This window comes from Rhamphochromis sp. 'chilingali', assembly GCF_963969265.1.
Source record: "Rhamphochromis sp. 'chilingali' genome assembly, chromosome: 16".
Classification (NCBI taxonomy): Eukaryota; Metazoa; Chordata; class Actinopteri; order Cichliformes; family Cichlidae; genus Rhamphochromis; species Rhamphochromis sp. 'chilingali'.
Genome location: NC_137943.1, coordinates 22,330,305 through 22,355,293, shown reverse-complemented (window position 1 = coordinate 22,355,293; position 24,989 = coordinate 22,330,305). Strand labels below are relative to the sequence as shown.

Sequence of the window (24,989 nt, the reverse complement as noted above, 5' to 3'; positions counted from 1 at the left end):
ATAAATTTCAGGTAATTTATCTAATTCTAACACAAAGCATCTAATCCTAATTTCAACTGCAAACTGCACTTACATGATATATAGTCATTCTCAGGTGGAGTGCAGGATCCATCCAGATGAGGAAGCTGCATTAATTTGTCGTTTTTGACCCACTGCAGTTTTTGCTGGTCTTCATACAACCCAGTATCAGTGCTATCGTACAGGTGATTACTAATAATAATTAAATTAGCTTATAAACGAACATGTAGTCAGTTCATTTCACTAAAGACCAGCAGCCCAGTAAGATGGAAAAAATATGTACTACACTGGCTGGTCCACTAGAGGACATCATGTGAGTGTCACACTTGTATCCTTGTAGTATAAGCAGGGTTAGCATAGTTTACTGAAAGCTAAAATATCCCTATTGACTAAGCTCCTTCTATACTGGCTAAGATTAAGCTCCTGCTGAAGGCTAATACTTTTAACAAATTAATAAAAGTGTAATTACTCAGGAAACCTGATGCAATACCATGAAAAATAACACCAACAAGTTTTTGTGTTATTCTAGCTCAGTCTGGTCTGGCTAATTTTAGGAGGCCATGTCATTTCAGGTGCTGTTGTTCAAGTAAGCAGCATACATGTATGTTGCTACTTGAACAACAGGGAAAAGGGAAATAACCATGTTTCCATCTTAAACAGGCCAATCCCAGTAGTTACCTCTGCATTCTCTCTGTGTTCATACTGAGTTTGAAGCAGGAAATTTTACATTATTCTTTATGATGAAACTATAATGTTAAAATACCCTTTACCCATTAAATCTGCATACTGTTAGACATTTTAGTTACACAAAGAGTTTCACATTTATTTTGTTATAACTTGTTACACCATAAGATATGGTAAACGACACACTACTAAGCATTGGTAAGGTATTAGTGAATCCCTATTTCATCATTTGAAAAACTGAAAGTACCCTGTGGTTGTTGGTGCTCAGTGTTTCTCTTCCTCTCTTAAACACCTCCTTAGACTCTGATGGTATACTTACATTTCAGAATTCTCTGAAACTCAAATGGGTCATGTTTGCACATTATTTATAAATTTTTGTGCTTTTTCGACTTCCTTTTTGTGTTCTAAAAATAGCTGACATTTTCTGTGGGGGGTAGTGAGTACTTCAAAGTCCACTGAGAAAGTTCCTACTGTGACCCAGCCAGAAAACTTTCAGTTATTTACTAAGATGACACCTTGCTATAATAGTTGTAACTAAAGGGGGAGTTTGTATTAGTTTATATCTTTCAGAGAATGAAATGCAGAAACTGCAGGATATTATGGCCAGGCAGACATCTAACAGGGTTCCTACATTGTAGTGCTTTTATCAATCTGCTGCACAAGATGGTGGAGGAAAGCAAGGCGCTATCATCTTAACACCTTTTTATTTTCCAACATGGTTTCAGAGCCAAACTGCAGCCAAGGGGAGATCTAAGAGGAAAGCACGAAGCACAGCAAGACATAGAGGTTTCCCTGGGAGAAAATAAGCATTTCAAACTAAAATCACGTTAAGGCCAAACTGATCCTTATATCAAACTAGTTGAACAATGTAGTGATGCCTGCATGCAGGAGAGGAGGAGGCAAGGAGAGAGCAAAAGAGGGAAAGCTACAGAGAGTAAGTGAATGAGGAGGATTGGGAAGAGCACCGGACTCTAGGGATCGCAACAAGTTGTCTGAAATCAGTCATAGTCAAAGTCATATATCCTTTATGTTTTTACCTTTGACCTTTAGTTTCACTGATGCAGTTTTATATATATTTAAACTGTCTTACCCACAACTCCTCAGTTCTTCACTGTCTTCACGCCACACAGCGGTTTTTCATCAGCAGAAATGTCAGATAGGAAAGGATTGTGGAATACTCTGATGCACCTGCTGGTGCACCAACTTAGGCACGCATGTCTTTTTACTGACAAAACATTTAAGTAAATTGTTGTAGTTAAGGAAGCATCTCTGAGTTGATTCAAAACAAAAAGAGGATGTCATGGTTATGGGTCAGGTGACCAAGGGTTCTGAGCTTTTGCAATTTCATTACAGATTTTGTGATGTGGGCTTTGTTTGCAGACTCTGTTAATTGTGTGGAGATCCTGTTGAGATCCTGTTGAGATCCTGTTGAGATCCTATTGAGATCCTGTTTCTCTTTATTCTTTATCCTTTATTATTCTAGTTGCTCCGTTTCTTTGCCGCTTAACTACTCCCTCAGTTTTCAGCCGATTTTCACCATTCAAACGGGTACTTATTACTATTATACTTTTTAAAATATTACACTTTTTTCCTTTAATTTGTCCCATTGAAATGAATGGGAAACTTCCACAATTCTGCTAAAACTTGCTTGTCTTTGAAACCTAACTTCTTCCTCATACTTTCACCTGGAAACTCCATTCAAACTTTAAAACGTTCTCAAATGATTGGGCTATTCCTGTCTGATTCAGCTTTTTCATATCTGTTACCGTTTTTATTTAATGCCTCTTTAAGTTCTCAGTTGCAGCTTTGTGATTTTTCAGAAAATACATGTGTTGCTATGGTTGCTATGCAATTAACTCAGAGTGGACAGTGAAACTTTGTGAATTTTCTCTTCATGTCCAAACAACTTCTTGCTACTCGCTAAATTTCCACTCAACTTCCTCAAATTATACATCAAAACGTAGGTATTTTTGCTGGCTTTCAGAAAATGTCACTATCACTGTTGTGGAAGTTACAGATTTTTATCAAATTGCCTCAGAGCAACACAATGTCTGAAAACTCTCCAAACAAAGTGAATGGGGACTTTGTTCAAAATCACAGCTGGAACTCTCTAATGAGAGGCATTTTCAAATCGTCATATGTCCTTAAGTTAAGACACGAGGCTTGTGCCAATTCATCTTCAGACAGTGCTGACACTCAAGGTCGAAGCAGTTTTTACAGTCATCTTACCATTGAGCCATAAATTACGTTTGTTTGAGGGGAGGAAATCTGTCCTCCTCTCATTTTTCAAACTCCGAAAATGAAGCCGTTTCTTCTCTCGTCATATCTCCGCAACCGAGATACAGTCGATTGGTAATGAAACGAATCTTCAGACCAAAGTTTTTGGGTTCAATCCCACCTTGTTCGACATTTTTTTTTTCACTACAAATTAATACACTATCACAGACAAGTAATTCATATTAATAATTTATTACAATTCTGCAAAGTTTTATGATTTTACCAGCTTTTCTAATATGGACCTCAGATTCTTGTTAACAGTCCATGGCAGAAATACATACAAGTACACAGCCTGATGAAGCAGACAGAAGCACTACCTCTGATTGGTTCAGCATTTTCACCTCTTATCAGCACAAATCTCAGCCTCTTCTGCTGTTTTCATTAGAATTTTAAGCTTTTCCAGAAATTCTGCTCATTCAACTCTTTTCAGCAAAATTTTCAGTTTTTTCTGCTTTTTTCAGAAAAAAAATATTTTCAGCAGAAATTCTGCTCATTCAACTCTTTTCAGCAAAATTTTCAGTTTTTTCTGCTTTTTTCAGAAAAAAACTATTTTCAGCAGAAATTCTGCTGATTGAACTCTTTTCAGCAAAAATTCTGCTAATTGAACTCTTTTCAGCAGAATTTTCACCTCAGTAGGGGTCCTACTGCGTGTGGCTTGACATGCGCGAAAGAGAGGCCCTCTTTCGCGCATGTCAAGCCACACGTGCATCTCCTGCGTGTTGTGTCGGTCGTTGTTGTGTACCCTTGCGAATTGTGTAATTTGTACACAACTACATTTGGATAAAACTCCGTGGAGGGTTAGAAACTGTCTCTAAATGGGAGGTCTTCAAAAGAAAAAGTTTGAGAGGGGCTCTGCCACCAACTACATCACAAGAAACAGAGCTCGAAAGAAGTTGCAGCTCAGCCTCCCAGATTTCAGGCGACTTTGCATTCTCAAAGGCATATACCCTCATGAGCCAAAACACAAGAAGAAGGTGAACAAGGGATCTACAGCCCCAAGGACCTTCTACCTGCTCAAAGACATCCGCTTTCTGCTCCATGAGCCAATTGTTGGAAAGTTCAGAGAGTACAAGATATTTGTGCGTAAGCTTAAGAAGGCTTATGGAAAAACAGAGTGGTCTGCAGTGGAAAGACTGAGAGAGAACAAGCCGACCTATAAATTGGATCACATCATCAAAGAAAGGTATCCAACCTTCATTGATGCCCTCCGTGATATCGACGATGCCCTCTGCATGTGCTTCCTCTTCTCTACTTTTGCTCGAACAGGAAAATGTCATGTGCAGACAATCCAGCTGTGCAGGCGCCTTACTGTGGAGTGGATGAACTATGTGATCGCATCACGTTCTCTCCGAAAGGTTTTCCTCTCCATCAAGGGAATATATTATCAGGCTGAGGTGATGGGACAGCTCATTACATGGGTGGTGCCATATCAGTTCTCCCATGATCACCCCGTTGATGTTGATTACAGAGTAATGGCAACATTCACAGAGTTGTACACCACTCTGCTGGGCTTTGTCAGTTTCAGGCTCTACAGTTCCCTCAACTTGGTCTACCCACCAAAGCTGGACAGTAATGGAGAGTCAGAGCCTAAGGAAGAGAGTGAGGATGACTATGCCATGAATTCAGAAAGTTACTTAGAGAAACTGTCAGCTCTGAGTGCCAGTCTGGCACGCGTGGTTTCTTCTGCAGATGAGGAGGAGGCTCAACTGGACCAGTTTCCCAGTGAAGGGGAGGACATGGAGAAGATGGAGGCTAGGGAAAAGGAACTGAAACAGCAAGAAGCTCAGAAGAAGCTTTTTGAGGGACTCAAGTTTTACCTCAACAGAGAAGTTCCCAGAGAGTCTCTGGCATTCGTCATCAGGTGTTTTGGAGGTCAGGTATCCTGGGACAAGTCTGTGTGCATTGGTAGCACATACGATGTGACAGATGAGACCATCACCCATCAAATTATTGACAGGCCCAGTGTTGGCAAACAGTATATCAACAGATACTACATCCAACCCCAGTGGCTATACGACTGTGTCAATGCCAAAATTCTCTTGCCTGTGGAGGATTATTTCCCTGGGGTGACTCTACCCCCTCACCTGTCTCCGTTTGTGGAGGAGAAGGAAGGTGACTATGTGCCTCCAGAGAAACTGAAGATGATGGCCTTACAGCGAGGAGAAAAACCAGGCAATGAACAAGAGGAGGATGAGGAAGAAGAGGAGGAGGAGGGAGAACAGGAAGAGGAAGAAGAACAAGAAGAGGATGACAATGGTGATGAAGAGGATGATGAAGAGGAAGTAGCAGAAGAGAAAAACCTTAAGAAAATGGAAGAACAAAGATCCCAGGGCAAGTCTCTACATGTCAAAGTGACACCTGGAAAGCTGAAGGTAGAAAATAAGGCACGCTTGGAGCAGGAGGAGAAAGCAGAGGAGAAGCGTCTGGCCATTATGATGATGAAGAAAAAGGAAAAGTACCTCTATGACAAAATCATGTTTGGAAAGAAAAGAAAAGTCCGTGAGGCTAACAAGCTTGCTGCCAAGAGGAAGGCTCACGATGATTCAGAAAAAGCAAAAAAGAAAAAGGCCCGAAAATAACTGGTGCCTTCTTCAGACTGACTTTCTTTTTAACTTTGAGACTCAGTGCATTGCAGGTTTACATACCATAAAACCTGAAAGTGCAGTAGAGCTCTGCGTGCTACATGCACTCTAATGACCTCTGCAGAACTTCAAACAGCGCAGGTTGTCACAAATGCTAGTTGTGTGATTATTATTGTAAAAGTAACTGTTTGATCTGTGCTCCACTTTTCTGTATTGTACAATACAACTTCCTGTTTATTTTAAAATCTGTAACCGAAACATTTTACAGTTAAACGGACTGAATTAAACCTGTTACTTGTGATATTGCAAAAGAAAAAAAAGAAAAAAAAAAAAAAAAAAAAAGCATTTTCACCTCTTTTCAGCAGAAATTCTGCTGATTCATCTCTTTTCTGCAAAGTTTTCAGCCTTTTCACCTCTTATCACCACAATTCTCAGCAGCTTCTGCTCATTTCAGCAGAATTGTCAGTCTCTCCACCTTTTCTTTGTGAGCAAGAGTTTGGTGCAGTGACATGAGTAGCTGCCTTGAGACCACAAGGTCCAGGTTCAAATCCTGCTCAGGGCAACATTTTTTTTTTCTTTTTCAGCAGACATCTTCAGCGTTAAGGCATCCACACAGCATTTTCACAGGAAATGCAAATTTTTTCTAGTTCTGTTTGGGTTTCCTTGTGCTTATGACTTTTTTTTATTCCCACTAGTTCCCTATTCTATTATTTTATGTCTCTAGTTTAGTCTGTTTTGTCTGTTAGTTCTCCTCCTGCCCCTTTAGACATCTGTCTGTGTTTTATTCTTTTGTGTCTCCTTGAAGTCTTTCATGTCTCCATGTATGTTTAAGTTTTGTCAATGTCAAGTTTGGGTATCTTGTCTCTCTGTGTTTATGCTTCCTGTTTTATTTTATTTTAGTGAGCCTGTGTCCTTTGCGCGCTGTCCTTTGTCAGAGTATCTGTTGTAGTTCCTTTTTCCGTTGTCCTTTGTGTTTCTCAGTACTAGTGTGTTTCGTCATGCCACCTCATTGTGTTTTTTCGTAGATGTTTAGTTTTCTGTTTTCCCCATTGAGCTTTTGTTTCACCCATTTGGATGTTTGCTGCTTTCGTTCCTTTTTTGCCATCAATCAAATACACAGTTCGCTTTGTTAACCTCTTTCTGCTCATGTCTGCATTTGGGTTCAACTCACCTTCAAATCTAAACACCCTGCAGATTATGACAGAGAAGCTATTAGTTTGCTTAAGAATATTACAACATTTCCAGCACAGCAAACATTGCCTCACTTTTTGTGTCAGGTCTATATTGGCCACAGGTAGATGAAACTAACCCTGCTCAAAAGCATCCAGAATGATCATAACATTTATCCAGCATGTCAGCATACGTGTCCTGTCATCAGCGACAGTTAAAAAATATGAAGTCAACTATATGGAAGAAAAATTAGGAGGCTAAATGGAATTTTAATAAAGTGGAGCAATTTAAATGTTGTGTTTGAGAACAATGTGATGACATCAGAGATCTATAAATGATAAAGTGAGTCTAGGGTCACTGTGAGTCAGTGAAACAAAGAGTTAGCATACCTGTAGAATACCTGCAAACCTGTATGAATTGTCAGTTAAGCATAATTTATTCCATATGTCCAAGCTTTAACATTTTGTAATTTTTTTCTATTATGATTTATATTCCTGTAATATTAATGTCCATATTCCAAAACGTTTCTCATTTTTTATTACACGACTCATTACATTATTATCCATTTCAAAGAAAGATTAAAGGCCCAAGTGACTTCCCTTCTGCTTCACGGTTTCCCTTAGTGAATATGTTAATATACTTATACTACACACTACTCTGACTCTATCGGTGACCACAGAAAACTGCTGTCAATGCATTTTTCCCCCCCAATTCATCTGACATTACATACCACAAAAACAAAGAAGTGAAAAAAGCTTCACTGTATTTCAGAAACATTTTCATTTCTACAAAAAATACTAATAAAACGACACCAGCGAAATGCACAATTTTACAAACATCTTTGACCTTGCACATTAAAAAGCCTAAAACAAAATCTGTGTATATGATATCAAGACTATATGCAAAACATGTCAAATTATATACAACCTTTGTTTTGTAAAAGTATTTGAAGACTGAATCAGTGTTTACTTTCAAGAGGGACTTTTAAATGGATCATTGCGTCGTTCTGTGTTAACAGAAGAGTTGTCTACTGTGAAAGCTACATTCTGAATACCAGAGGTTTTCTGGCCAATATTTTCCTCCTTGTTCTTACTGCACAAATTTTTACATTTCAAAAGATTAAACAGATTATTTCGCAACTTCTGTGAGAGCATGTATAGCAGAGGGTTCATACAGCAGTGAGAATAGGCAAGCATTTCACAAATACGGTAGGCAACTGCTAACCGTTCCTCTGCCTTACAACCTATCGGTTTATAAAGAGATTTAATTAAAAGCACAATATGGTATGGCCCCCAGCAAAAGAAAAAGGCTGCAACAATACACAACAGCACAGCTACAGTCTTGTGCTTCTTTCTACTTAAACCTTGTAAAACTGTCTTGAGGATGGCAGAATAGCAAAAAATAATGATGGCAAATGGGAGGAAGAATAGCAGTGACACTTGGAGATAACGTCCAAGCTTGTCATCAGATCCATCATCACAATAGTTCTGATTATCCCAGTTTATGGCTTTTACTTTAGTTGCATCACTCAGGGATGCCGAGATGCTGATGATCCAGGCAGCTATACAGGCGCTGATTGCATACCTCCTTCTTCTAGCACGGTTGCTTTTCCAGTTTGGCAGCACCACCCTAATGAAACGGGCAACTGTCATGGCGGTCAGTAGAATGACACTGCTGTACAAACCAACAAAGAATACGGCAGTCATTAATTTGCAGACAAAGTCCCCAAAGACCCATTGTTGTAGGTGATCAACGGCCCAGAACGGAAGTGTGATGGTGAAGATCAAATCAGAGCAGGCCAGGTTCAGGATGAAAATATTTGTGATACTTTTCAGGTCCTCGTAGATGAAAAGAACACATAAGAGGAGGCTGTTGCCTATGATACTGAGGATGAAGATCAAGATGAAGAAAGGGCCAGTAATACTGGGAAAGTCACTGTCACAAAGAAAATGGACTTGATCGCTTGTCATGTTGTTTGCCATTGTCGATTTTCTACAAAATATAAACACAAAATAAGATTTTTTCAACACATTTAAATACTATAACTTAGCTGTTTTCTCTATACTGACAGAAACTGTGGATTTTAGTTTTAGTTTAATATGTAAAACAGAGACTAATAAAGGGGATTAAACACAGAAACCTACCTCTTGTATCTGCCAGCAAGTGTTCTGTTGAACTGTACTGTTCAGGAAAAGCTGCGATGATCTTAAGCAAACCAACAGTTCCTCTTTCTGTTTCACACTAAGTTCAAGATAACGCCCAAACCAAAATAAAAAACAAACAAACATTTTGTCCACATTTAAAATGAAACTTAAACAAAATTACACCTATGTTTCAATATCACTCACAACTAATTGTCTACAGTTTTGCTGCACTGATCAAAAGATAAAGATAAAGTTTTATTTATCTGATTTTTTATTTTTATTTGGTAAAGCCTTAAAATGCTGATGATATAAAGTTTGAAAATAAGCTACTTTTTTGGGAAGAAAATATATCCTGCTGAAAATAATGGAAACAATAAAAAAAAACTTTGTAAAACTAATTGATATAATAACATAAACCCCTAAAACCCCTAGTTTGTTTTTCATACATGCTAATCTGATGGCTGAGTCTGCACCTGCTGAACTTGCCTGCTTTGTTGAACCGAACATGGAAGATGTTAACACACTGGATCAATCGTTGAGCCTTTTCTATTATCATGCTAAGTCACACTTCACTCTAACTGATCTGCACCAGGAATTTGGTCCAACATGATTACAAAATCGACCTCTTAAGTCGACAGGTCAAAGTGCAATTTATTTGCTAGTTGCTCGCTTGTTGAAAAAGAAAGTATGCTGTTAAGAAAATATTAAAAGGTATCTCTTTCAAAATAAATAAACTTCAACAAGATACAAAAGTTAGTTTAATTTTTTTTAATGAAATTCATTGAGAAAAATAATCATAATATCAAATGTATATAAACAAACAACTTTTATAGTGATTTTTTTTTTTTAAAGGAGGAGGGAGCCTAAGGTTACATCATTTGCCATTTTACAATGCTGTGTTCGCAGCCATTCCCCAACTCTCTGTGAATGGTACTCATGGCCAATGATCAGTGGTCTTTGATCAATGGTCATGAGAATTTGCATATTTATGATGAAGGAACTGACCTCCCAGCCCATTGTTCTTTCAGTTGGCTGGTTTCAGTCATTATGCAAATGTACTGTTTATAAGATTGGGGAAACCTGCAGTCGGCTGAGACTGAAGAAGTCCCTTGGATGAGTGACAAAACATTTCTCCCACTGAAAACGCTACGTCCAGATGAACAGATTCAACTTTTGGAGACATGTAATCATAGTGACCAATCTACAGTATCACTACTACAATACAGTATAATCAACTGATCATTTTGGAGTAGTGGAAGTTTAAAATAGAAGATTCTGATTAGAAAGTATATAAACACAGTTAAAAACATTAAGAAAAGGTATTGAAACACAATGTCAAACTGAAATTGTCACTTCTGTTTCTCTTTATATCAGGGGTCTCGAACTGCAGGCCTCGAGGGCCGGTGTCCTGCAGGCTTTAGATGTGTCCTTGATCCAACACAGCTGATTTAAAGGCTAAATGAGCTCCTCAACATGTCTTGAAGTTCTCCAGAGGCCTGGTAATGAACTAATCATTTGATTCAGGTGTGTTGACCCAGGGTGAGATCTAAAATCTGCAGGACACTGGCCCTCGATTAAGCATGTTGCCATGGTGATTTAGCCAGGTAAAAACAAAGTCACTTTTGTAACAGAAAACTTAATCTTGCTGTGTGGTACACCCCTTTGGCATCAACAAAGTCAGACTCTATCATTAATAGGTGCTGCCAACTTTTTTTGTTTTTTTGCTTGTACTATATTAAGTTCAGCTAATTTATCTAATCAAATTCTCCAGCATCTACCCGTCTCATCCTAATGCATGCATGCTACAGTAAATTCAAATTTCTTCCTCATTTTGGAGAGGGATTAATGCCATTGGACTGTCAGTTTTAGTTTCATCTCTGCACAGTGATAATGTATTGCACGGCATGGGAAGATACCTCCTAAACCTTTGTACTCCTATTAAATGCACCAAAGGGATAAAGCAGCAGTAGATGTGAATGATGGAATGAATGATCAACCAAGCATAGTGCAATGCATATATCAGTTCATGTGTGTACTCATAAAAATCCAATAGTAGCAAGGACTGTATAAACATGTGGATGCTATAAGGGGCCAAACATAGAAAAGTACTGACAGTTATGCCTAAAATCAATTTTGAAGGCTGTTGTTGGCTGTTTATCCTGCCCTGCTTTGCCATTATCCACATGTGAACATAACAGAATGAAGTGATAAGGACAGGAATGAGAAAGAAAAGAAAAATCTGTGTGTAGATTTCAGTGAGTTTCATGGTTAGTGACTCCACCAAATTTACACACACTTTTATGTCAGCGATTTCGATGACTCGACCACTCACAGCCAGTTTAATGCTTGCAGCAGCACACACCAGCCACATCACAATGCTACCTATGAGAACACCATATTTTGTTAAGGCCTGTGCAGACAAGCACCAAGGCTGAACCACAGTAACATAAGAATGCAAAGACATGGCAGTGAGGATCACCACGGCGGTGAATAGTCCCAGAAAATAAATCCCTACACCTACTCCGCAGGCCCACTCTCCAAAGACCCACGTATGGAGTGCATTACAGGCTGCAAAAGGCAATGTCACAGTGAGGCAGAGGTTAGAAACTGTGAGCTGAAGAAGTAAAATATCCGATGTGATCTTCCAAGCTTGTTCCGTCCAGAGGACCCACAGCAGGAAGCTGTTTGCAGGCAGGCTGATGCAGAAGACGAGACTGTTGACAGCAGCAGGATAGTAAAGTTCTGATATCTTAATGTCATACTCGGTCTCGCTGCTGTGAGTCTCATTAAAGTGTATGTAATCATAACTGTCACTGTCCAAGGCCATGATTTACTTGTTTAGGTCTTGTGAGGAAAGTACTGTTGAGGAAATGAAAAAAAAAAATCTTATACTGTGAAGATGATTTTTTTTATTTATATATATATATATATATTTATATATATATATATATATATATATATATATATAAACATAATTAATGCATTTTGGTACAAATATGTTAGTCAAGATAAAAACTAAAGCAGTTTAGAACCAATGATTATAAAGTTAAACAGCATAATATTCATACCTTCAACAGCATTCAGGAAAAATTAAATGTAGAAACAAGAATATGGAATAAAAACAGAAGATACTGAATTTTGTCTCAAAATAAACCATTTTAAATAAAATGTGTTTAATCAGAATGATATGACATCTGTCACGGGTTGCCAGGGCAAGCAGTGTGCGAATTATTTAGGATCCAAGATGCGGCAGCTGTGGTGCAAGTGAGTTTATTAATCAAATGTAGATACAAACAGAGATGGCGAGGGTGAGCATGAAACTAAGAAAACCTAAACTGGGAAAAACTAACCAGATGCAGGGAGGCACGGGGAAATACACAGAATGACGGACGGAGAGACGCAGACAAACCAGCAACAAGGACGAGGGAACACACTAAATACACACACCAGCAATCAGGGGATGGGAAACAGGAGGGAACCACACCTGGGAGACATCACAGCTGACGAGGCAGGGGAAACATACACAGAACGCACTGACGTCAGACAGACACCTTCAAAGTAAAACAGGAACACATACATGTAATGACACAACACACACAAACTTAACACAGACTGGGGAACACAGAACGCAGGAACATGAAACGTGAAGAAGGAGAGTACAAAAACCCAGAATAAACAAAACCACAGAATAATAAAAACATAAACACGGAGTCACAGACTCCGGACCATGACAACATCAGAGATGAATGGCAAATAAAGCAAGTCCACGGGGGTTATTGTGAACCAGTGAAGAAAATGGTCACAACATATAATGTTGCTTGCATAACAGCACTGAAGTTTTATTTAATATTCCCTGGTTAATTCATATCGCAGTAATATCAAATTCCACCCCATATTCCTACATTTCCTTACATTTCCTGTATTTCTGTCACAACTTTTATTTTTGTTAATAATAAATAAATAATTGTTAAGATAAATAATAAATATTAATATTTTATTATTACATGAATCATTTCTCATGAGTGTTATCACCTAATTCAAAAGAGAAAGACAGCCAAGAAGAGCCTACCTTGTGCATGCACTCTGTGTTTCCCTCACTGATTGTGTTAATACACTTACACTTCATACTAATATGACCACAGAAATTTTCTTTCATTGCATTTTTTCCGTCTAGCCTATCATGACATGTGCAAAGAGAAGAGAGAAGTGAAAACAGCTTCACTGGATTTCAGCAACATTTTCTTTTCATTTTCTTTTTTACAAAAACAGCATTGCTTGTAAAAGTGCAGTAAAAAAGTGCAGATTCTTAAACGCATACATTTTACTTTTACTTGGCGCATTAAAATGAAAAAATGCATGTCATTTCAATTGAATTTCAGGAGAACATACCCGTCGAGTCTACGGTAGCGCAAAGTCTATACGGTGACCGTAGACACTGTAAAACTTGGCCCGATAGGAGCTCAGAATCCTGTTATGGCTAGTCATTGCACATCATTATAACACAGAAGAAAAGAAAGGGGATGGACAGTACGGTAGTGCAATTCATCCAGATCGGTGATTGGTCAAAAGTCTAGGGTGGCAAAAGGGGAAAGAAGAGCCTTGTGATTGGTGAATATAGTGCAATGAAGGAAACTTCTGTTTTTCATTCAGTCTGTTGTTTTTTTTTCTTTATCAGGTGATGTTTCCAGCTCCTTTATCGCAACTGATGCCTGGACTGCTGTTTGTGGTCTTCAGTATGATCACAATGTGTTATTTATTTATTTTGAGTGGTTTACAATGACAGCACAGTATTATCAGTGTACAAACAATAAAAGCATCTAGTTTTTACTCCAACATCGATGAGGATTTTCCTTTGGCTCTTTTGAACCAAAACAGGTTGGAAAATCCCCTGAAATTAACAGCAATTGAGAATGAATTGCTTTCATTTCTTCTGTGTTATTATGATGTGCAAAGACTGGCCATAGGAGGAGTGCCCCGATGAGACAATGTAATTGTTTTACTTTTATACTGGTAAATTGAGAAGGATTATTCATACCATTGTACTGTCATTTGTACTTGTCTGTACAAGCAAGAAAATTAAAGGCATACCCTGAACTTCTGACCCCCACACGGAGAGACATTGTTGCACTTTGCTGCCATGTTAAGGTCCACTTCTCAAAGAGAAACGAGTCGTAAAATCAGTACAAAGTTGCTATGAGAGATTATCTTTGTATTGTGACGTAAGTATTTGAAGAGGGGTCACTGAATAGATGATTATGAAAATGGTGTGATCATATCTTTCACAGTCACTAGACCTCAACCTATCTGGGGGAAATTTGACTGTCATAACAGACAGATAATAGCTCTGTTAGTGTTTCTGAATCAATTCCAGGAAACACTGAAGCTGTTGCAGAGGCTTGTGTTGTACAAAAACTTGTGTTTGCCACCTGCTTGTACACATTGCTTCTGTGGTTCTGGTCTGTTATGTGTTTCTACATAGTTGTGTCTTCTGAACCTGTTGGCAGAGGAGGCTATTTGTGTGCAACTAAATAAAAAACATATAAAACATATTTCTCTTTCTATAGATTGTATTTATTTATACTTGTATGTTTGTATGTAAGTGGATGAAACAGGAATACAGGAAAACATCACTGCAGGATAGTCAATCAGTGAACTTGATTATAAATGCAATCCAAGGGGCTTTATATAATTAACTGTGTACAAAAAGTCAAAAGTGCCTGTCAGGTATGCTGGAATCATACACGTTACCATCAACAATATCACTGTGAATGTTACACACTTAAAGAAAGTTTATGAGCAACATGTACTGACAATAGCCATACATGGGTAAATGGGTAGTAAATGGCAGTGCAGTAAATCTGCCTAGTATGATTAATATCATACTAGGCAGATTCGTATGATATCATGATCGTGGCTCAAGAGTTGGGAGTTTTCCTTGTAATCGGAAGGTAGCCGGGTCGAGCCCCGGCTCGGACAGTCTCGGTCGTTGTGTCCTTGGGCAAGACACTTCACCTACCGCCTACTGGTGTTGGCCAGAAGGGCCGATGGCGCGATATGGTACCCTCGCTTCTGTCAGTCTGCCCCAGGGCAGCTGTGGCTACAACTGTAGCTTGCCTCCACCAGTGTGTGAATGTGTGTGTGAATGGGTGGATGACTGGGTGTGTAAAGTGCTTTGGGGTTCCTAGGGGGGACTAGTAAAAGCGCTATACAAATACAGGCCATTTACCATTAAATACACGATACACTTACTACTTCATATATCTCACATCATTTGTAACGAGCCACCGAAAGCACCACGTGAAGGCGCGTGGATACCTTCTGTGCGTGAGTGAATGCAACGACTCGGCTGAGCAGCTCCTGTGGAGGTTTGGTGAAGACCATACTTCTCACCCGGTCTGCTGACGAAGTGCAGGGGCATCTGGATTTATAACACGAACTGCTAGTGTCATCATCATCAGCTGTAGCCACTGAAAAGACTAGAAATGGGCGTAATACATTAGATGTACCCTGAAGTAAAAGAGTTAAATGGGCTATTCAGCCTCGTGTAATTTCAGCTAAATCCAGGAGCGTCTTAGAGTCTATCACTTACTGTAAACATAAAAGAAATTCCAGTTTCCATAAAAAATAGCAGACTTGCCGGTGTTCTGAGAAACCATCCTACTCTGACAAAACGTCCTACCCGTATTATAATTTGACGGTGACTTGCGACTAAACCTAACCCTGCCCCTAACCATAACCATAACCATAACCTTAAGAAGTATTCCGGATGGGTGAGAGAAAAAGACGTTAATTCGGCGTTGGTGTTGTGCGCATGCGCCGCGTCTGCGCAGAACCATTGGGTAGGATGTTTTTTCCCAGAACACCGGCTTCTTCGCTGTCCCACCGTGTGTTGTCGTTTTGGTGACGCAACTTCCGTCGACATACAATTGGTAGTCTACAGTTGGATTCGGCGCTCCTATTGGCCCCGAGTCTACAGTGTCTACGGTCACTGAAGACTCCGGGCCAATGAAAAGACGTAACCGTCTACGGCACAGGTGTCGAACTCCAGGCCTCGAGGGCCGGTATCCTGCAGGTTTTAGATGTGTCCTTGATCCAACACAGCTGATTTAAATGGGTAAATGGCCTCCTCAACATGTCTTGAAGTTCTCCAGAGGCCTGGTAATGAACTAATCATTTGATTCAGGGGTGTTGACCCGGGGTGATATCTAAAACCTGCAAGACATCGGCCCTCGAGGCCTGGGGTTCGACACCCCTGGTCTACAGTCACCGTAGACTTTGCACTACCGTAGACTACCGTAGTGCGTCATTCGCACAAGCAATTTTTTGTATGTAAATGCTTTCTATCTACCATTCACCTTCCAATGGACGCACTGGAGATCAACTTGGGGAACGAAACCACCAACCTTTCAGTTAGTAGGTGACCTACTCTATCTCTTGAGCTGCAGCCACCCAGGCGCTTGCAGCACCTAATATTCCCAGGTAAGGTTTTACCTGAGATTCTGTCATTTGGGGCAAAATAAAATAAAGTTATATTTAAAAATCGATTCAGGATTTTAATGAATCGATATCGTGTTATTCAAGCTAGGATCGATTTTCATCAGAAAATCGATAATCAAAACCCACCCCTACTTCTAAGGCTCCTCAAAACTTGAAATTTCCCCCTCTGAGTTTTTACCTTCTTGTTCTAATGTCTCCACCTCATTTCCTGACAGCTCTAAGAACAACTCCACTTCCACAGTTATGAGTAAAATCCTTTCTGTCTCCCGGTCCTTTGTCATTTGTGGATGAAACGATCTAACACTGATATGAGTGTATAGGTGTGCAGAAGCAAGGTTGACAAAAACAAAAGTTAAAATGAGAAGTCTATTTGTCTATTGTTAATATTGTGCCAAACTGAGGAATCTTAACAGTAAAGAACCCATGCTGAGGTTGAGCATGTTATCTTACCCCAAGCAGAAAAAGGGAGAACTTCACTGAACGCTTCTGCTGTATTACACTGTGCTTCAGAGGGTCAATAACTACATGCCTGAACTCACTCATGGTACAAGATTATTTCCATCAAACAATAACTGTCAATGAATTTATACTGCAGCATCAACAAGAACAGTTAAGAGTCACAAAACAATAAACATCTTAAACAGCAACACATATTCCCAAGGCATGATGGGAGCTAACTAGCCACTCCCAACATGCCACAATATGATATTTTAGTAATTACATCTGCTTCTGTCTAATTGCTTCAATATGTAACAAAATTTCCTTTAACGGAAATCCACATAGATTTTGAAAATGTATGACATTATTACATCACAACATTCTGTGATTAAACAACACCTGATACAATATACTCTACTACAGATGATAAAAACAACAAATACATAACAATTTTGTTTTAAAAAAATGCAATATGTTTGTTTTAAACGCAATGCTTCCATTATTCTAAAAAGATAAATAAATAAGTATCATAACTTGTTTTTCCTCTGGGTCACAGGAGGACACCATGTTTCCACAGTAAGCCTATGAGCCATCAAATACCACCTAAAGTCCCTGTGCTGCATGATAAAACAAGTAAACAGTTAGTGAGAGGAAAACGACAAAATCTAGTTGCAACAAGTTAAGACTACATTAGGTCAGACGGATACAGGGAGGAGATGGCCTATACAGGACTAAACGGCATCTCTGAAACTTTAATGTCTCCCAACCTGCTAACGGAAACAAGAAAATCGCTTCAGTTTCCTCGCTCAAGATCAAAGTGAAACTAAAGGTAAAACGTTGCGCTTGCAGTTGATTTTAAACGAAACCTCAGACCACAACCACTTCGGATGTTATCAGTTTGTTCTTTTTATTGTTTCAGCTGCAGTCTCAGCGCTGTTAAAACTTTTGAGTGTAAAGATTAAATATATTTAAAAAAAACATTCAAATATAGTCAACATATAAATTAGATATGGGGTCACCAAGCATAGTGTAGGTGTCCTAAATTGCATCTAAGAATCTGTATCACTGATGATCATCAGGGAAATACAAAGGGTGCGTTTCAAAAGTATCTTCTATTCCTAACCTTTTTTTTTCGTTCCCTTCCTTCTCATGGTTCCTACACCTCAATGAAAACTAGGAGAACTGATAAGCCCTCAGGAAAAGAGAAGAACGGTTTGCTGAGAATATGAATGACCTTACACTTCTCTCTTTAACAGTCTGACACCGGATTATGAAGGAGGGGCATAGAGGGCCAGATTTACTAATGATATATATGTCAAAGCCTTTACTTGACCAGGCTCAGGGAGGCACAGCCATGTCCCGTGACTGGTTGGGGGTAAGGGGAGGGAGTGTGGAAGAGGCCTGGGAGGAGATCAGTCCCAGATCCCAGGCCCCCAGAGGTTCAGTTTCGGGGCCTTTATTGTTCTTACTGTATTTACTTCCTCTTCAACACTTATTGAGCACTTTAAGGACATTTCGTATCACTGCTATGCAGATGATATTCGGTTATATATCTCCTTTAAGCCCCATGATGTTTCCAAGCTACAGATTTTGCACAAGTGCATAGACTCCATTAGATGTTGGATGGCTGGAAACTTTCTTCAACTAAATGAGGAGAAGACTGAAGTTCTTGTTTGTGCTCCTAAAAATTTGTACCTAGTGTTATGGAAAACTTGGGTCCACTTGCTACATTTGCAAAACCGTCTATCAGGAGCCTTGGTGTTAGTATTGACTCAGCTCTGACTTTGGATGCTCATGTAAAATCTTTGGTTCGCTCCTGTTTTTATCACTTGAGAAACATTGCTAAGCTGAGTCCATTGTATCGCGCTCCGAATTAGAAATTGTCCTTCATGCATTTGTTTCATCTCGTCTGGACTATTGTAATTCTTTGTTTACTTGTTTATATAAAGCCTCTTTGGAGCGTCTACAAGTTGTTCAGAGCGCTGCTGCAAAGCTTCTGACCAAGTCCTCCAAGTTTTCCCATGTCACACCCCTGCTGATTGAGCTGCACTGGCTCCCCGTTAAATTCAGAATCCAGTTTAAGGTTTTGACCTTGACTTTCAGGGCTCTGCATGGACAAGCACCAACATATATAAGTGAACTTTTACATCCATACATTCCCAGCAGGTCCCTGAGGTCATGTGACCAGGGCTTGCTTGCTGTCCAACACACGAGGCTGAAAACAAAAGGCGACAAAGCTTTTGGAATTGTGGCCCCCAGATTGTCGAACTCTCTCCCTTTGAGCCTGAGATCTGTGGACTCAGTGGTCGCTTTTAAAAAACAGCTAAAAACCCATCTTTTTAAACTTGCTTTTGGTTGATTTTTATTTTTAGGTTTTAGCTTCTGTGAAGCACTTTGTGATTTTTATCTTGAAAGGTGCTATATAAATAAAGTTTTACTTACTTACTTACCATCTGCCACTTCATCAGGAGCATCTCCAGGCATTGTAGGGAGGTCATACAGGCACATGGAGGCAACACACAAACACTACTTAGCCTCATTTTGACTTGTTTTAAGGACCTGACATCAAAGTCGAATCAGCCTGTAGTGTGTTTTTCCACTTTCATTTTGAGTGTGACTCCAAATCCAGACCTCCTTGGTTGTTAAATTTGATTTCCGTTGATAATTTTTGTGTGATTTTGTTGTCAGCACATTCAACTATGTAAAGAACAAAGTATTTAATAAGAATATTTCATTCATTCAGATCTGGGATGTCTTATTTTTCCATCCATATTCAGAAGACTGACTAAAATTTAAATAAGTTGGGCAACTTTAGATGTTGTGTTCCGGCACAATGACATGAAACCAGAGATCTATAAATGACAACAATCTACAGGGGTCACTGTGACTCAATGAAACGAATCGTTACAAACAAAACAAAACAAAAACCCACTGCTGCTTTCATCACAACGCCAACATTTCGTTTGTAAAAATTAAATACCCGCACATTTTTATGATTTGTCTAATAGCACAATTCCTTCCTTACTTTTAAGTTTTATTTAACATTCTGACTGTATTTTATATTTTGACTGATTACATTGTTGTTATTTTGTACAGAGGCAGCATTGCAAATAAAAGCAGTGAATGTAAGTTTTTGCATATATATTCACACACGTAGAACCTAAAGCTGGTGCGCCAAAATGTCATACCAGGAGGTCCTTTGAATACAACGGGGAAGCAAGTGAATCAGAAACCCAGAGACCAAACACGTCTAACTGGGAAAAAAAAGTATTCCCAGATGCAGAAAGCAATAATAAAACCTGATTTAAAAGACAAAAAAAAAAGAAACTTGCCATAAAATTCGTTGTTCGTTGTACACCAAATTCCCACACATTCCCACCAGTCCATTGTCCAACAACCCAAGACGAATATTCCTTGTGTGTAAAAGTTAGAGACAGGAACTCCTCTTCTGACGTGGGGACCACCCCAGCCTAGTCCCAGGAGGACGAGGGAAAAAACAAACAAAACACCAATCTCACGCCTCAACAGGTGCCTGCTATTAGCTAAACAGTCCCATGTCCAGCCAGCCCACAATGGATTAGAACAACATTATATATTTATATAATAAAACAAACAACTAGAAACATGCAATACAAATATCAGAATAAAATCATGCAAATAAAATCAAAACTACACTCACAGGCAAACACTAAAATCAGAATAAAACTAATCATACAGACACAAATAAACATATGTATGTATATATATATATATATATATATATATATATATATATGAAAGAAATACAGTCTCTACATTTACAGTTACAAACTGAATCAATGTTTAATTTAATGACTGACTATGTGGACTGTCAGCAGTGAAAGCCACATTCTGCCTGGTGTCTCTCTCTCTCTTCTTCCTGCGCACATTTTCACAGCGCAAAAGATTTAAAAGATGCTTTCGCAACTTCTTTGAGAGCATATATAGCAGAGGGTTCATACAGCAGTGAGAATAGGCAAGCATTTCACTAATATGGTAGGCAACTTCTAACCGTTCCTCTGCCTTGCAACCTTTGGGTTTATAAAGGGAAGTAATTAAAAGCATAATATGGTATGGCCCCCAGCAAATGAAAAAGGCTGCAACAATACACAACAGCACAGCTATAGTCTTGTGCTTCTTTCTATTTAAACCTTGTAAAACTGTCTTGAGGATTGCAGAATAGCAAAAAATAATGATGGCCAGTGGGAGGAAGAATAGCAGTGACACTTGGAGATAATGTCCAAGCTTGTCTTCAGATTCATCATAGCAATAGTTTTCACCATCCAAGTTTTCAAACTTTACTTTTGTTGCATCCGTCAGGGACGCTGAGATGCTGATGATCCAGGCAGCTATACAAGCACCAACTGCACACTTCTTTCTTAGAGCACGATTATTTTTCCAGTTTGGCAGCACCACCCTAATGAAACGTGCCACTGTCATGGCAGTCAGCAGAATGACACTGCTGTACAAACCAACAAAGAATGCAGCAGTCATGAATTTGCAGATAAAGTCCCCAAAGACCCAGTGGTGTAGGTGATGAACAGCCCAAAATGGAAGTGTGATGGTGAAGATCAAATCAGAGCAGGCCAGGTTCAGGATGAAAATATTTGTGATACTTTTCAGGCCCTCGTAGATGAAAAGAACACATAAGAGGAGGCTGTTGCCTATGATACTGAGGATGAAGATCAAAATGAAAAGGGGTCCAGTGATGGTGGGAGCATTAGTATCACACATGTATTCAGCATCATTACTCAGTCCAGATGTGACGCTTGCCATTTTCAGTTTTCTGGAAAAAAATAAAACATACATACAAAATAAAATGCAACCAAACACAATCACAATTCTCTAAAATGACAGAAACTGTTGATTTTGTTTCTAGTTTTTGTATAACAGATAAAACCAAAGGGATTAAAGTACCCAATTTTTGAAAAAAACACTGATGAAGATTAAGATGAAGAAAGTCCCAGTAAAAATTGGAAATTCAACTCTACAAATGTAATGTACAGGATCCCTCACTCCATCATTAGCTGTCATGTTGTTTTCCATTTTTAATTTTCTATAATTAAACACATTAGCTTAGCAAATCTGCCTTAAATGAGAGAAACATGTACTTTAGTTTTTGTATAGTAGTAAAGCATGAAGCGTAATTAAGTACCAAATTCAGAGTATAACTATTACTGATAAACTTACCGTAAGCATCAGTTGTCATGTCTTCTGTTGAATTTCAGTGTGACGAAAAAGCTGTGATGTTTTTGGAGATTAAAAAACAAGAAGAGACGCCGCGTTACAAAAACCATGTCATGTCCCGTCATCTCATGAAAAAACAAAATCACTTGGGCAACCTTTTTCCTTCCCCACATGATGCAATATGAAAACAATCACCGCTTTTTTTTTTTTTTTACATTTGGCCTGAACATACAGGTTGTGCACTGAGCGTGAGAGCAAGAGATGCTATAGGCTGATATAGCAGCAGTTCAACCATTTAAGCAAGGCAACAGTAAAAAAAAATAAAAATAAGCCGAACAACAACACCCAATATATTTTCTGTTAAATTTATGCAGCTTGCAAGTGCAGTCAGTATAGAAATATAACTGCAAAGACTCCAAAATGATACTGTGCATAATGTTAGGCTGTTTTCAGAGCCACTTCTGTGAAATAAGTCACAAACTAAGTATCAGATATCAGTCCTCTTGTTCAGGAAACTGTGGTTGCATTTAATTTAACTGTCGTAATTTGCAAGACATGCAGACTGAATATTGAATGGATAACCAATATGCAGACATGCAGAGGTAGAGTGAGGTAAATTTTAAAGCAAGCTATTAATTTCCAGCCTGTTGAAATCCAAAAAGGCAAAAGCCAAAATGGCAAAAAACACAATCCAAAACAGTGAAACTGAAACTACAGCTACCAAAACCTAAAATTAAAGAAATACACAGACTGAAATATTTAACTACAGAAAACACACCGGAGATACCAAAAAAAATGAGGCATGAGGCAGATTTTGAAATACAATCAGACATTCTGACATGAGAAAAAGGGGAGACAGCGACTAAATGGAGTGGAGACGGCCGAACAAGACAGCAGAAGAAGTCATGGCTGCAAAACTAGAAGCAAAAGCATAAGGAATTCATAAAGGAACATGGAAAACAGACACATGACTGGACTAAATACAAAAGACTAGACACAAGAGGAAGGGACACTCAGGTAAAAACTAAACTCTGAAGAAAATGAGAACTAGGCACAGAAATACACAAACGAATACATAAAGTAAATATAAACATTATAAACAACTCAATAACTGGGTAAACTAACAGGAGCTTCCTCAGCAACAAGCTATTTTACTTATAAAAATGTTACATTATAATATCTTAAAATGATCAAGGCTTCTTGGTAACCGTATTCCAACATGCAGATCACACGCTCTCATTAGGATGTTAATGCACGAGTGAGGTCAGTCATGGTGCTCATAGTTTACATAACCAAAACTCAGTAATTTTGGCTGAATTAAAGGTTTATTTCATGCATCTATTTAACTATTATTAAACATTGTTAGTGGGTTTTAATGGCACTGAAAACCTACTTTTATACTAGGTTTTTTGTTCTTTTTTGTTTGATTTGTTTTGTTTTTCTTTTCTCACCTTTCTGCCTCATACGGATCCAAACCGGTTACCTTGGATTTCTCTGTTTTTCATCCAATAAGAAGAATTGCCTCAATAATTCAACGTAGTGACGTCCTCCTCATCAGTAGAAGATAAACGGTGGAAAATAGCACACTGTGGCTGTGTCTCAGTTCAGGGGCTGCATCTTTCGGAGGCCACATTTCAAGGCCGATTATGTCACAGAAAGGCGACGAAGGCTGTCCCAATTCGAACGCTGCTCCAAATGTGGCCGACAAATGCGTCCTTCATTTCGCTGCACTTGAACGATGGGTCGGGTGTATCCTTCGTGGTCCAACCTATCCCAGAATTTTCTGGGACAGGTTTTTCCCATATTTTTAGGTGAGAATGTAGCTGTGTAAACTTCAAATATCTGCTCAGTTTATCGAGACATCACATATTTGCAAAAGTGCTCTGACGTTTTCGGAGTTACCCACCAACTCGATAGCTGACCAGGTGGTCAAGGTTCAATAGAGCTGGCTAACACCGGACTCCCGGCACATCGTTTTCAGACCCCGCGGGGTCTCTTGCTACTCGGGTTAAACATGATATATAAGTCACTAAGATAACTTTAAAATTGTATTGTTTGGCTTTTTTCAGTGTTTTATTTGTTTGCGAGTAAATCGGTTTGGCTGAGATTAAAGTTACAGTTTTTATACAGCTGAATAAACATCAAACAGAAAACTGATTAAACAAAAGTGTGAGATGGTCGAGAATTTACTCCATTGTCCTGTTATATTTTAGATAACAAGGAGCAGACGGCTGGGTTTATTAAACTCCACCGAGACAGCGGTGATGCAAATCTGAAGGCTAGTCGGTCCCATTTCAGAGGTCTTTGAAGGACCCGGCCTTCACGGTCTATGTGGGCCGGGTCCTCCAAAGGATGCAACTCCTGAATTGAGGCACAGCTAATATGTCTGGGTGCCCAGGATTTCTTCCTCCATAAAGTAATCTAGCAAATCACCAAGTGATAATCAGTGGACAGCTCATGTCTTCACTTAACACTAAGCTCGTGAGTTTTGAAAACCTACCTGTTACGACGACAGAGTAATTTGCTTGTATATCTAACAAAATTTTAGCAACCTAAAAAGTCTAAGTTGTATGAATTTATTAGGAATCATTTTTAATGAAATTAGGATATGAAAATAACCACAATATACCATGTGAGGAAAATATCTCAATTTGAAAATTTGAACCATGGGAAAAAAACATGGAAATAAAATCTGTAGCTTTGTGCTAGTTTAATTTTAGTATGTTTGTCTCCTGTTTTATGCCTTAGAAATGTCATTAACCCATATCAGTTTGATGATCTGTGTTTGATGTTATGTTTTTGCATTTATGTGTATTAATATCATGTTTACATATTTTCAGCAAGAAATACTTTCCTTCCAAAAGGATACTGGGGTTTCTGCCTTTTTATTTATTCTAATTTTAGATACCCTCATGCTTTACACAAAAAAACAGAACAAAAGTTACATTTGTTTTTGAGTCTGTTTCAGTTAGTA

At 38.8% G+C, this 24,989-nt stretch overlaps 4 protein-coding genes across 4 annotated transcripts; 1 reads left to right on the top strand and 3 right to left on the bottom strand.

Annotated features, from left to right (window-relative positions):
• Positions 1 to 3,663: 3,663 nt before the first annotated feature.
• LOC308383322 (pescadillo-like) lies at positions 3,664 to 5,862 on the top strand. Its single transcript, XM_080861208.1, has one exon. It carries the CDS (start codon positions 3,795 to 3,797, stop codon positions 5,556 to 5,558), a length of 1,764 nt encoding a protein of 587 aa, XP_080717334.1. The 5' UTR covers positions 3,664 to 3,794; the 3' UTR covers positions 5,559 to 5,862.
• A 1,534-nt stretch (positions 5,863 to 7,396) lies between these two features.
• Positions 7,397 to 8,889, bottom strand: LOC308412661 (chemokine XC receptor 1-like). Its single transcript, XM_080907177.1, has 2 exons — positions 8,876 to 8,889; positions 7,397 to 8,723 (listed from the first exon to the last, which is right to left on the bottom strand). Exon 2 carries the CDS (start codon positions 8,711 to 8,713, stop codon positions 7,703 to 7,705), a length of 1,011 nt encoding a protein of 336 aa, XP_080763303.1. The 5' UTR covers positions 8,714 to 8,723; positions 8,876 to 8,889; the 3' UTR covers positions 7,397 to 7,702.
• A 1,799-nt stretch (positions 8,890 to 10,688) lies between these two features.
• LOC308383283 (chemokine XC receptor 1-like) lies at positions 10,689 to 11,702 on the bottom strand (the record flags this gene model as incomplete). The annotated part of the gene is made up of 1 exon (XM_080861149.1): positions 10,689 to 11,702. One exon carries the CDS (start codon positions 11,700 to 11,702, stop codon positions 10,689 to 10,691), a length of 1,014 nt encoding a protein of 337 aa, XP_080717275.1.
• Positions 11,703 to 20,632: 8,930 nt separating this feature from the next.
• LOC308383388 (chemokine XC receptor 1-like) lies at positions 20,633 to 22,123 on the bottom strand (the record flags this gene model as incomplete). The annotated part of the gene is made up of 2 exons (XM_080861313.1): positions 22,019 to 22,123; positions 20,633 to 21,614 (listed from the first exon to the last, which is right to left on the bottom strand). The coding sequence occupies exon 2, from the start codon at positions 21,602 to 21,604 to the stop codon at positions 20,633 to 20,635; it is 972 nt and encodes a 323-aa protein (XP_080717439.1). The 5' UTR covers positions 21,605 to 21,614; positions 22,019 to 22,123.
• Positions 22,124 to 24,989: the final 2,866 nt, after the last annotated feature.